This window comes from Rhincodon typus, chromosome 9, assembly GCF_021869965.1.
Source record: "Rhincodon typus isolate 14 chromosome 9, sRhiTyp1.1, whole genome shotgun sequence".
NCBI lineage: Eukaryota > Metazoa > Chordata > Chondrichthyes > Orectolobiformes > Rhincodontidae > Rhincodon > Rhincodon typus.
Genome location: NC_063340.1, coordinates 81,693,218 through 81,706,980, shown reverse-complemented (window position 1 = coordinate 81,706,980; position 13,763 = coordinate 81,693,218). Strand labels below are relative to the sequence as shown.

The 13,763-nt window shown below is 38.5% G+C and overlaps 1 protein-coding gene across 1 annotated transcript in view; it reads right to left on the bottom strand.

Annotated features, from left to right (window-relative positions):
* tarbp1 (TAR (HIV-1) RNA binding protein 1) overlaps window positions 1–13,763 on the bottom strand; it is a 107,321-nt gene that overhangs the window by 52,203 nt on the left and 41,355 nt on the right. The window contains exons 11-14 of the mRNA XM_048601372.1: window positions 13,101–13,200; window positions 11,226–11,386; window positions 3,336–3,430; window positions 1,201–1,362 (exon numbers count right to left, since the gene is read on the bottom strand). Coding sequence (XP_048457329.1) covers window positions 1,201–1,362; window positions 3,336–3,430; window positions 11,226–11,386; window positions 13,101–13,200 — 518 coding nt within the window. The remainder of the gene's footprint in view (window positions 1–1,200; window positions 1,363–3,335; window positions 3,431–11,225; window positions 11,387–13,100; window positions 13,201–13,763) is intronic.

Sequence of the window (13,763 nt, the reverse complement as noted above, 5' to 3'; positions counted from 1 at the left end):
GGGAAATAAACTTGCACCCTGTTTATACCAAGTTCTGGAGCCTTGATAAATAAATCCACTAAGTCCAAATACATGGAGTTTTCAATTAAATTGATGGTAGAGGGATGTTTCCGTAACTAAAAATCTGCTTCCAGTGGTGTGTTTCCACAGGGCTCAGTACTGGGGCCTTGCTGATTGTGGTGTACATTAATGACTTAGACTTAAATGATACAGATCAAAAAATTCACAAATGACAAAAATTGGTGTGCTGCTAAATAGGGAGGATAGCTGTAAACTGCAGGAAGATATCAATGGGCTGCTCTACTGGGGAGTGGCAAATGGAATTCAACCCAGAAAAGGGAGAGATTTAGAAGGGATACATCTTTGGAAAATAAAGAAGATCAAAGGGACTTTGGTGCGGATATCCTGATGCTAGCAGGCCAGGTAGATGACGTAGTTAAAAAGACACATGGATACTGGCCGTCATTAGCCAAAACAAAGAATACAAAAGGTTATAGAATACAAGGTTATGCTAGATCAATATAAAACGCCGCTTGACCACAACTAGAATATGCTGTGCAGTACTGGTCACCACATTATAGGAAGGATGTGTTTGCAATAGAGACAGTGCAGAGGAGACTTACCAGGATGCTACCTGGGCTATCAGGGAACATTCAATAGGCTGGAGTAACTTTCGTTAGAGCTGTGACGGTTGAGGGATAACCTGACAGAGCTGTATAAGATTGAGAGGAATTGATAGGGTCTATAAGGCAGCACTATTTCATCAGGAGAGGGCTCAACAATTGAGGGTATAGATTTACGGAAAGAGGGAAAGGCCAAGAAGGGAGTTGACGAAAAATGATTGCACTCAAGACTGGCAATTATTTTCCGAAAGGGTGGTTGAGTCACAAACTCTGGAAATATTTAAGCAGTACTTAGATATTCACCTGTGTTGTCTTAGCTTCCAGACCTTTGGGCCAAGAGCTGGATAATAGGATTAATGCAGTCATCTCTTTGTTGATTGGTACAGAAACAATGGACTGAATGGTCTCTTTCTCTGCTGTAAATATCTACGATATGTTTAAGAAGATCTACAAAAGGGGAGGCGAAAATAATCTTTTCTTTGTGTTTTATGATGTGGAATGCACTCCCAAAAAATGGGGGCGGGGGGGGTGCGGGTTATGGCCCTGAAAACACAAATGCAATGGAAAGATAGAGTACCTCATCATCATTGGAAGTCTGAAGATGCTGAATTGAAGCATGTGTAAGGGAACAGATGTATCTCCAGATGCAACAGCCTCTCGCCCAGCCCACCACTGAAAGTGTCTTCATTATCTCACTCATCACAGCAAGATAGAGATGACATCTGTCAAGGTCCAAAACCTCGAATGAAGGAGAAACAGTGGATTTAGAATAATAGAGAGAAGAGAAAAAAAAAAAAAAAAAAAAAAAAACTTAGCTTCATGTATACTTGTTCAGCAGCTCATTGCTTAGAACAACGAGACAATAATTATACCTAAACTTTCTCTGCTCCTAGTTTAAAAAAATAATCTTCAGACAGGGTGTACTTTGATGAATTTCCTTGTTCACAATTCTTAACAGCAGCTCGTTAAACACATGCTTACAATTTCACTACAAAATTGCTCACAGAAGAATTACCTCTAGTCTACAACAACTGCAAACCTCTTGCACCGACCCCCGCCAAGTACCATTGCCAAGAAAACACAAGAAATAAAATATTATTTAAACCAAAATGTCTGTCTTTGGTTGAGAAATTGGCATCTGGTAAGTTTTTTGGAAGCATACTGTCATTATATGATATTCAAAGTGGAGGTAGTATCAGAGGGCATCTGTTTTACAAAATATGGCTGCAAATGTCAAAATGCAGCAACAGGTTCTGAAAATGTAGGACAGTTTGTCAGTGTTTATTAGTTATTTCAGGTAAGATATTTTTGTAACTTTGAAACAGACATACTTGATGTCACAAAATATTTTCAGCAACTTGATTAGAAGTATTTTGAGACATGATCAGAGGTTTAAGAAGCAGAGACACTCAACATCAGTTTCTCTAGCCTAGAAATTAGTTGGTTTTGTTTTCACAGGGGAAATAAACTTGCACCCTGTTTATACCAAGTTCTGGAGCCTTGATGATTAAATCCATTAAGTCCAAATACATGGAGTTTTCAACTAAATTGTTGATCCACAAAGACAGACTTGATGAGGAATAATATTTTATCATTATGAATTGAACATTTTTCTTTAAATTATTTAATAGGCAAATGAAATATACACTGATGTACATTTTTATTTTCACAATCTACTGCAAAAGTCCTTTATAGAGCCATCCAATTTTTAAAAATTCACTAATGGGATGCAGGCTTCTCTGGCTCGGCCAGTATTTATTGCCCATCCCTAGTTGTCTTCAAGAAGGTGGCAGCGAGTTGTCTAAATTTTATTCTAGAATTTTGTTGCATTGAAAGACTATTTAATTTAGTTTAGCGTTCATAAGAATCGCAGTCCTTTTAGCCCCTTAAGTCTTTCAGTCAAATTACAGGTGACTTTGGAAATTTTTAATGATCTTGATCAATGATCCTGATCCACACCAATGAAACCCATAGTTATAATTCAGCCCTTTAGAGGGTTGCACTGTACACCCTCCAACTTTTGCCGAGGTTGAAATGGTCAAATCAGAAATGAGTGTCAGCTTTGGCTCAGTTGAGAATATTCCCCTCTCTGTGACAAAACGTTTAAAGTTCAAGCCCCATCTCCAGCAAGTGAGTGCAAAATGTGGGCTGGAACGATGAGGAAGTTGGGGGTGTCTACGCTCGACTGAAACGTCAAACTGAGGCTGACCCCACGGACAGATGGAAATGATACTTCTACATCATTTTGAAAGGGGAGTGGGGAGTTTTCCTTCAATGCCCTGCCTAGTTATTACCACTTAACCACCTCCTAAAAGATTGTTATCTGACAAGGGGGCTGTAGAGGCAAGACAAAGGCTAGGACTGGGAGTAGGAGAAAGGCCTGCACCAGGAGTGGGAGAAGGGATGCCCTGTATCAGAATACAGGGAGTACATGCACCGGGAGCACATGAAGGGGGTGCCCTGCTTCAGGTCACGAAGAGGCAGCTTCTATTTGTCCATTTTGTGCATTAATTTTTGCATCAAAAAAATTCAAAAGGTCTAAAGAACTTCTCTTCCTGAAGCACTAACTTGGAGACTGGCTGCTGCTTGCTGCTATTTACCAATTACATCAGTTTTCTTTTCGTACGTTCAAAATTTGCAGCACCTAAAGGCAGTGTTTATACTAATAACAGCTTGGAAAATTATGAACAGTATTCTGCAATCTCCACGTACGGTTTTAAGTTCACTTGTTAACCTCCTAAGTGTGTACTCCAAGACTTGTTCCACTGAAGACATGAGGCACTCTCGTAGTACATTCAGTACCCGGTCTATAAGCAAAGATAACAGAGGACTTACATCAGTAATGCACTGGATGCAAGTTTTCTATAATTTTCTATTGGCCTAGTAACAACAAAACAAATAATTTTTTTTTTAAAAAAGGATTGATAATTGACAATAGGTTCACCTAATTGCTTAGCAAACTTTATTCAGAAAAATAAGCACTGTCAACCTCATTTTGCAGAATGTTTGAAAGCAACAAATTAGCATCAGACCCAGAAAGGCAATGACAGAGGCAGATCTTCAAGTCATTAGCCCAGGCCTATTGAATACACTTTGCAGTTTCTAAAATAGGGACACTGTTACTGCATTGCAGAAATTAAATTTAAAAAAAGTTTATTCCCCTGAAGTGGGGAAAGGAACCAATGATGGTCGTGGGTTGATTAGCAGTGTAAGATTATACCAACACTTTGTGGCAAAAGAGGATCTTACATCTTGAAAGCAAACACAGATTAACACATTTTAAATAAATATATCTAGAAGCACTAGAATACCAGATTAACCGACGTTCAGTTAAAAAATGGCTTATAAAAATAAGTGGAAGTTCAGTGAACTCATAGCCTATTGATTCCCATAAAAATCAAGAGAGATAAATCATTACAGCATTCTTTGAAGTGCACTTCGCCTGCAAGAATGTAGGTTCCCATTGGTTTCTCGATTCCTTACTGATCACAGTGCCAGCAGGGACCAATCCAACCAGACAGTTACAATCCGCAAACATTGAAAAGTTATGTGAAAGGTATGGTGTAAATGCAATTATTTGCTTACACCACACAGAAAAGTAGCTATTTGATTTTCGCACCATTGTTGTATACCTAAATTGAAATAGTTTAGAAACTAAAACGGAAAACATTTGAACATTTAATTCAACAACTCAACTCTACTTAACAATTATGCAGTTAACAAACAGATTAAAAAGTTTACAAAATAAAATGCTAACGATTGACCTTCTTCCCCTCACATATTAACGTTAGCAGCAACAGCAAGAAGAAATACTAGTTAACACCAACAATTATGTACGGTCACTGTGCTGTTCCTCACACCTGCAAAGATGAATAGTTATAATATGGACAAGTTAATCTAGTCTCTTCTCATCACTCATATATAAAGTCTTAGTGAGACTACTATCACGATACTGCAAATTTTATTTTACAAATGGTTTTGCTCATAAGTCCACTATGCAAGAGATGGCCAACCACTCATGTAGATTTAATCAAAATAAATGCTTCTAATTACTGAAACATAAACTTACATTAAAATGGCTTATGCATGATTTGTTATTTGGCTTGTAGAAACAAGTGTTTCATGTGACCTGCAAAAAAAATTCTGAAAAGAAACCCAGCTATTGACTTACTTTTAGAAAAAGCCATTTACAGTTCCGTCTTGTTTCTGTAGCTCTTTCAGAATGCCAACATTGTTTTCCCCTGATCTTTTAAGCATTTTTTGACCATTTCTTTGTTCTCTTTCACTAGCCCCAATGTAATAATTTTATTAATCACTTTGAAACCTTTTTAATCATTTGTGGTGCATTTATGACTGTTTCCTTACAGCGCCATAGCTGGCTGATTGGCTTTTATCAATAATGTTTTTATTCTTTTTTATAGCTACTTACTCATTTCTATGTAATCATTCACTATCTTTTAACATTACTCTTCAAGCCCTTGGTTATCATACCCCATAAATGTTGCTCATATTAGCGAATAAAAGACTTTGACAACATCAATATATCCATTCAATGGATTGACAAAATATAGTGACACATTTTGTTCTGACTCTGCTCTCCAAAAAGTGAAACCATCTTTAGGTTTCAACACAATGTGAAGATCTGGAATTAAACAGTCACTGAAACTTGTGGTCTTATATGTGCCGTTTTTTTTCCTTCTGCGGCACATCAGATCCAAGGCTGCTGTTTGGAGAAGCGATAAGAGAAAATGCTGGAGAAACTCAGTAGGTTTGGCTGCAACTGTAGAGAGAAAAACAGAGTTAATGTTTTGAGTCAGAACTGAAGAGCCATATTGGACTCAAAGTGTTAAATGTGTTTCTCTCCCCACAGATGCTGCCAGATGTGCTGAGTTCTGTTCCAGCATTTTGTCTTTATTTGAGAGTTCCAGCATCCACAATATTTTGCTACAATTTGGAGACCTGTGTATTTGAGCATAGGAAAGAATAACAAATATAATAGAAAGGTGTCAGCATAAAGCTACTAGGGTGTTAGCAGAGATGGCGGGTCACAGGTATGAAGACTGGAATTACTTTAGGGCCTCCTGGCGGGAGGAGGTGTAAAATGTTTTCATATTTACTACCATGCTTCCTCTCGAAACAGGGAAAAGCTTATTGACATCTGTTGAGATTTGAGAAGGAATTTTTAAACTTGTTAGCTTTGCATCAATATCATTTTTTTGAATTGAGCTGACTTCTTAAATTATGCATTTTGTAAAAATTCAACCCTTGGAGTATTCACAAAGTTATGAAGTGATGTCCTAGCATATTTTTGTAATACAAGGTATTTCTAAGTTCCTGACAGCTGTGATTATTTCATTGCTTTGAGTTTTGATTAATTTGCTTGTCATTGCAGATTTTGCAATTTGTTAAGGGGTTACGATTGGCTAAAATTTTGACTTCAAACATTCTGTGATTGTTCCAAAATTGCAGTGTAATTTCAAATGTTACACTTCTTCTGCTATGCTTATTAACGTCATGAAGTTAATATCATTGTACTATTGTCAATCAATAACCCAGCATCCTTGCTTGCATGAACTATCCAGCAGATGAACAAATTAGCAATGTTTGTCATACCTTGAACAAATCTTGAGATTTGAAATGTTAATAAGATTTCAAAGGTTAGATTACAGAGAGACCATTTTCTCTGACAGGGAAATCTAGACCAAAAGGCCTAATTTTAAAATGCTATACACCCATAGAAAATATAATTGATGCTAGGTCAATCAAATTTTTAAGACCAATACTGCTAGATTTTCATTAAGTACATGTACCAAAAGGATACAGCCAAAAATATCTGAACGTCGAGATGCTACTGGTGCTCCTAATTTAGTGAAATGGATGATTTTTCTCTTTGATGCGTACATGAAGGAATATGGCATACTATGACCCTCCGTTGGAGTGGTTTGCCAAACATTCTGTGATAAATTAGAAATTATTTTAGAAGACTTGCAGCACAGTTTCCATCTGTCACAAATGAGAAACTTGACAGGCTGGCATCCAAAAAGTTTAGCAACACTAGCAATGTTAATTTGTTACAGATCAAAAATCTGTAACACAGAGCCAGGATATATTTAAAAAGTGCATTGGGTTCACTGCTGGCAAGTACACTTACATACATTGCCATGATGTAAATTTTGTTGACACAAATTACGTTACTTGCTCTTGGTTTCACGATAATCCCACTTTTCAGTCTCACGTAGTTTGCTAAAAACACTTTTCTGAAAGCATGGTCTTTTATGGTAAATAATAAAGAGCCAAAGAATTGCAGAAGCTGTAAATCAGAAACTAAAACAGAAATTGCTGGAAAAACTCAGTAGTTCTGACAGCAGCTGTGAAGAGAAAGCAGAATTGATGTTTCAGGTCTTGTGACCCTTCATCAGAACTGATCGTAGCTATGAAAACATTAGAGAGATAGAACATTGGTTGGACGGACAAAGGAATGGGTAAAGGTCAGCCTGGGAGAATTACGTGCTGCTAATGGGAACTATTAGTAGCAGAAAATGGGTTGGCTGCTGTAGCAGTTCATGTGACAACAAAGTTGGGTGTGGGAGAGTTGGGGTAAGGACATGGTAGAAGGTGCTCAGGATCTAAAATTATTGAACTCAATATGGAGTCCTGAAGGTTGCAGGGACCCCAAGCAGAAAATGAGATGCACTTTTTCCAGCTTGCACGGAGCTTCGCTAGAGCTGCAGCAAGCCTGAGACAGAGATGTTGGCCAGGGAACACAGTGATGTGTTGAAGTGACAGACAACAGGATGCTCAGGGTCATTTTGCACAAAATGTGCGCACATTCTTCCTCTCTCCAGGGTCTGTTTCCATGCTGTATGACTCTATGACTCCAAATACAAGGCCCTATAGATTAATATGTAGGTTGCCAGTATGTGCAAGTGCGCCACATTGCAAGCCTGACTGATAATCCAAAATTGGTTGTGTTTGTACACTTGGGATTATTCATTGAATGCTATCCAATCACAGAACCATATCTAATGTTGGAAAGTGTGTTTACATTTAGAGATATACAGACTGGCTGCATACTATGAGTGGCTTGCTTTTTGCTAACAGCCAAAAGGATATGTTATGGGAAACCATATATCTTTGGGATACATGGTCTACATACTGAACATCACACTAATAATGAAACTCAAATATCACATTAATCACTTGTATGATATACAGAATTTCTTGGCTTGATGGCTGTATCTTGTTTGCGATGAACATCACTCATGTTGCTACCACACAACTGCAGCATGAAACAGCTAACTTTACCTACTGTTCAAATTTTTGAGATACCACCCCTTTCCAAGGTAATCCGAGATATACTGAGCTCTTTTCAGGATCAATAGTGGCAGCCTTCGTCTATTCATGAGTTTGGGCAATATAATGTGAGTTTAATCATGTGATTAGGATATACACTTGTAATTTTTTTAAAAAATTGTTCACGGGTTGTGAACATCTCTGGCTACGTCAGCATTTATTGCCTATATCTAACTGCCCAGAGAGTAGTTACGAGTCAACAACATTATGGATCTGGAATCACATGTATGCCAGAGAAGCAAAGTATAACAGATTTCCTTCTTTAAAAGATATTAACGAACCAGATGAGTTTTTCCAACAATTGACAATGATTACCTGGTTGCTCATTGCAGTAGCTTTTTATTCCAGAGTTTTTTTTAAATTAAATTCAAATTTCACTATCTGCCATGATGGGTTTCTAACCCACACTCCAGAACATTAGCCAAAGGTTGTGGATTACAAGTCTAGTGACATTACCACTATGCCATTGCATCCCATTATTTAGTATATTTGAATCTGTAGCTGCATGCAAGAATTGCCTTGTATATTTTAGTGGGTTCCATCCTGCATTCAAATATACTTTTGAAATGAGCAGTCAAATAAGTTCCCTTTCTTTGATGCGTTTGTTGAGAAATCTGTCAGAGGGTTCTAGAAGACCGTCTGCTGCAAGTGTTTTTCAATGGTTCATACACATGAGATTCCTACAGTTCCACGCACTACAAGATTGGTCTGATCAGCAATCATATAAATAAACCCTTAGCCATTTACTCATTTTGTATACTTGAGGCTGAAATCGGGTCCATCTGAACTTATTGCAAAACAATGGCGACACTGATCAGACCAGAGGCTTGGAAGTTACTGCCTGCTCACTAAAACTGGCAGATTACATTGAACAGCATATCACTTTGGATGTTTGCAACAAGGTACTCACCATAGTCATCCAGCATTGTAGAATTCTAAATAGGGCCAAACATTAAATGTCATTCAATGATTCTAACAGGACCAGACAGGATTAACACAGGAAGGATGCGCCCAATAACCAGGGAGTCCAGAACCAGAGATCTATCTCAGGATACAGGTAGGCCAATAAGGAAAGAGAGAAGGAGAAATTTCTTCACCCAGAACGTGGTGAGCCTGTGGAATTCTCTGCCACAGAAAGCAGCTGAGGCCAAAACATTGAATATTTTCAATGAGTTAGATATAGTTCTTAGGGATAACGAGATCAAAAGGTATAAAGGGACAGGCTACTGAGTTGGATGATTAGCCACGATCATATTGAATGGCAGAGCAGGCTTGAAGGGCCAGATGGCATACTCCTCCTATGTTTCTACATTCGGGCAATATTTGCTAAATAATCCCAAGTATGCTAAAAATTACACTGACAACCAATTTAAAGATTGTTTGTCAGGCTCACAGTGTGATGCACCTATGCATGCTGCAAGCTATATACATTGTTTGCATGATGCTGCTCCTTACAGACAGAACGAACATGTACACACATTGCGCCTTTTTCAACTTAACAAAATAGGTTAGGCTCTGGATGATTCCTCAAGGCAATGCCTTTACCAGAGTCAAACTGCCCGGTTTAAATCTAAACAAAGCTTGGTGGTTAAATGTCACTCATCATCTAACTGATGTATTCTCCACGGCAATGCCTCCTCCAACCAGAGCTGAACTGCCAATGATCAGCACCCTCGGCTCATACAGTATAAAAATTGTATTCCTCTCTACATCGATGAATTTCCTGATGAGTGCAAGCCTTGACAAACTGTCTTATTTCAGTGATATTGATGTTCAAATCTATTGGGCAATGAAAGGGATGGGAACTGGAGGGCTGAAAGACAAAAAAAACTAAATAAAATACTACATACTAAAATAAGTTACATAATACATTCTCATTTAAACTTTGACAAAAATTCGTTGGACTGCATTCATAAATGAGAAGTCGCCACATTAAAGCACATTTTCACATCTGAAGAACGCTCACTCTTCAGCACTGCAAGCAGTAAAATATTAACAGCTGTATTTTATACAAATTTTGCAATTCAAATGGCCTAAGTTCAAAAGGAGCTTCTGAGCAGATTTCCTGTATTATGTAACTTTCTACATCTCAATTCTTACAAAAAAATAAGATTGGATAGCACAGTACCTTGAATTATCATAATCTCTTGTTCATGCAGGAAACAGCTAATGGCCCCATTACAATTTAGCCACTAACAGCTCAAATATAGAAACCCAACAATTATAGTTTCTTAAAATAGAAAGCATTACAATTATCCTTTCCTGCTTCATTATTACTTTGACTTCTCTTTAAGTCCCAAAGAACAGACTTCCTAACTTTGAAAAATTGATATCCAGTGACAAAAGTGAAAACATAATATGGCTGAGGAATTCAATATGATTCCATTTCCTCCTGTCGGCACATTTTAAGGGAAGGAGTGGATGTTCAATATTATTAAAATCAACTTGTGAATCTTAATAGCACAGCCCAGTCCCAGAGGACATGTTGGGTCTGAACACCGTAGAAGAAAATCTATTAGAAGGCTGGGAAATTTGTGAATTAGTTATGGAGGCAGGACATGACTGGCCATCTTCGTATCATCTTGTCATTCCACGTTTTGTAGCAAAAATCTCAACCAAGTGGAGAAAGGGTCAAAGACCCTGGGCAATCTTCAGTGCAGTGCATAGTACTGGATGCTTTGTCTTTCCATGAACACACAACATTCCATGCCAACTCTCGTAATGCGAGTCTAAGTAAACAGTAGGAATAAGGAGACTGTCAAACACAATCTGACTGAAGCTTCATCTCCACTTCTGTGCAGTGGCTCTGACATCATCAGAACTGACCAGTCAAGTGTAACTTCAAAGTCCAGACTACTGGAAAGGCCCCAGATTTGATCATTATTTAACAAAGAGCTTCTGACCTTAACTAGTATGGTTGGAGCATAGCTAGAACCATACCTTGAGTAAAGGCAGACAAAACGAAATCAGCCAGAATTTCTGCTCTTGCTCACCAATTGTTGCTGCCTGATGGAAACAACTGGTAGATGGCAGATAAGAAATGAAAAGGCTCTTATGTGAATAAAGGTCATCAGGCAAAGTGGGTAGCGGTATCCCAAAGCTATCCAACAAGACAGTAAAACATTCAGCACAGGGGAGAGAGAGAGAGACAAAAAACAAAAAAAAAATAACACAGAATGCACATTATTCGAAGCCTTCAGAAACTTTAAGCCTGCTAACAGAGATTAATATCTTAAGGGGTTAACCAACCTTCTGGTCTTCTGTGGTGTTTTGGGACAGACATCTCCGACAGCTTGAATAACAGCTGCAGGCTCTTGTCTGCTTTCAGCACAGGTAAATAAGCACGAGTAGTCAGCTTCTTTAAAGCATCTAGAAGGGGATGCAAGAAACAAACCAACGCCTTCCGATCCCTTCCATTAAATAAAAGGAAAAGCAAGGGTCATTAAGAGAGAAAATACATGGGAAATTGTGTTTCCAACAGTTTTGATACCTTCAAGGGCAGAACTTCAAAAAGTCAAACATTTTACTCTAGCCTCTTATCCATCTTCTGCATTAATCATGCAACAGCAAACGTTGCATGATATTTATAATCCAAGTCACATGAGTAAGAACTTTTTTTTTTGCTTTATGTTTTATGTTATGGCACCTTTTCATTCTTTGACACCCTTCATAGTCCCAGACTACTGCAGATAAATAGCACTGCCGAATGCTGACCTGCACACGCTCAACAAGTAAAGCTAGTGTAACCAGGCTGTGATAGCGATTAATTAATTTGGTCTACTGCCCATTCCCAATTCACTACAACTTCTCTAAACTGCGACTCTCCTAAATCATGTCTGTGTGCCCTCTTGCTGATACCTATTAATCCATCATGAATAACATAACTCCTTACTGGTTAAATTTGGTGGGTGAGCACAAAACAAGGGGCACAAATAGATTTAGATTCTTCAGAGGTGATGCTTAGAAGCACTTCGCATATAAACAGTAATCCAAATCTGGAACACCCTTCCCAAAAACCTGTTCAGTACAAGAATTAATTGTAAATTTTAAAACTTTACACCTGGAGGTTTGGTAAAGTTATTATGGTATATGGAGCAGAGACATATATCAGCAATGATCTAATTGCCAGCACGGTGGCTCAGTGGTTAGCAATGCTGCCTCACAGCACCAGGAACACTGGTTCAATTCCACCCTCGGGCGACTGTTTGTGTGGAGTTTGCACATTCTCTCTGTATCTGCACGGGTTTCCACCAGGTGCTCCGGTTTCCTCCCACAGTCCAAAGATGTGCAGGCAAGTGGATTGGCCATGCTAAATTGTTCAGAGATGTATAGATTAGGTGGGTTATAGGGGAATGGGTCTGGATGGGATGCATTGAGGGTCAGTGTGGACTTGTTGGGCCGAAGGGCCTGTTTCCACATTGTAGGGATTCTATGAATGGTGGAGCAGGCCTCTTCCCATCTTCAAGTTCCAAAGTAATCAACTACTTTTTCTTTCCTTGAAGATTCTAACCTGAACTGGCAATTTTTTCCACTAATGTCTCCTTTGAGCTCTCTCTGCAATTTAAAAATTCAGTTTTTGTGTTGTCTTATGTATTATCTGATGTTAAACCACAATGATTATGAAGCTTAGCATGGTCTTGGTCTGAGCTGGGCACTAGTACAGTGGGACAGATAAGAGGAGAAATGAAACACAATGCAGATGCAATCTAAGGAGTGGTATACAGATTGTTGGAATTTAAAGCAGTAGGCCCTTTAAGCTAATACTATTCAAAATTTATTATACATCTCTTGTGCAATACTCAGATCAGTTTGAATTTCTCCTGCCACCCCATCCCCCGACTCCCACCCCATTCTTCCAGCAATGAAAACCGAAATTCAGAATGACAAAAATCTGCTATTATGCTGCAGGTTGTCTTTCACTGCTCAAATTTGACAGAATGAAAAAAATCCAACATTGTACTGATTCAGAATAATCGCTGACTGGCATTAATACTACAGCTTCACTGAAGTTCATGAAAGATGACCCACAAACAGACCAAACAATACCAGCAAAAATATGCAGAAAGGTTGTTTTCAATTTATGCTTTGGATTACTAGATATTCGTTGAGAATAATAGAATCTACCCTTGAGTGTTGTACTGTCCTTCGATGTCAGCAGCTAGGAGAATCATCCTGGCAACAAGCTGGGCCTCAAAACAATCTGGCATTAAACTGGCATTTTCTCCTAGTTATGAAGAAAGCACATAAATGCATGTTAGATGTAATACATATTGCATGAAACAGACTTGCAGCATCCAGGTTGGTTAGTCAATAAGACTATTTTCAAACAAATGATCCAGGTGGCTCACAGAATCTTAGATGATCCTCCCTCACCCTTCAATGCTGTTCAGTGCCAATTTACTACTTTTTGTCGGAGTTGCATGAGGGAAATGGCCAGACTACATCAGGTCAAGAAACATTGTACAAATGCAGATCTTCAAACTCTACAGATTGCAACTTATGCAAGATGTTAAGCGTGTACTAGAAAATTTTGTTATTCAGTATGTGGAGGTACGTGCTGGAGAACGGATAAAACTTGACCGACTTTTGGGAAATAAGGCAGGGCAGGTGGTTGAGGTGTCAGTAGAGGGGCACTTGGGGCCAATGATCATAATTCTACTAGTTTCAAAATAGTGACAGAAAAGGATAGACCGGATCTAAAAGTTAAATTTCTAAATTGAAGGAAGGCCAATTTAGACTATATTAGGCAAGGCCTTTCAAAAGTTGACTGGGAACAGATATTTGCAG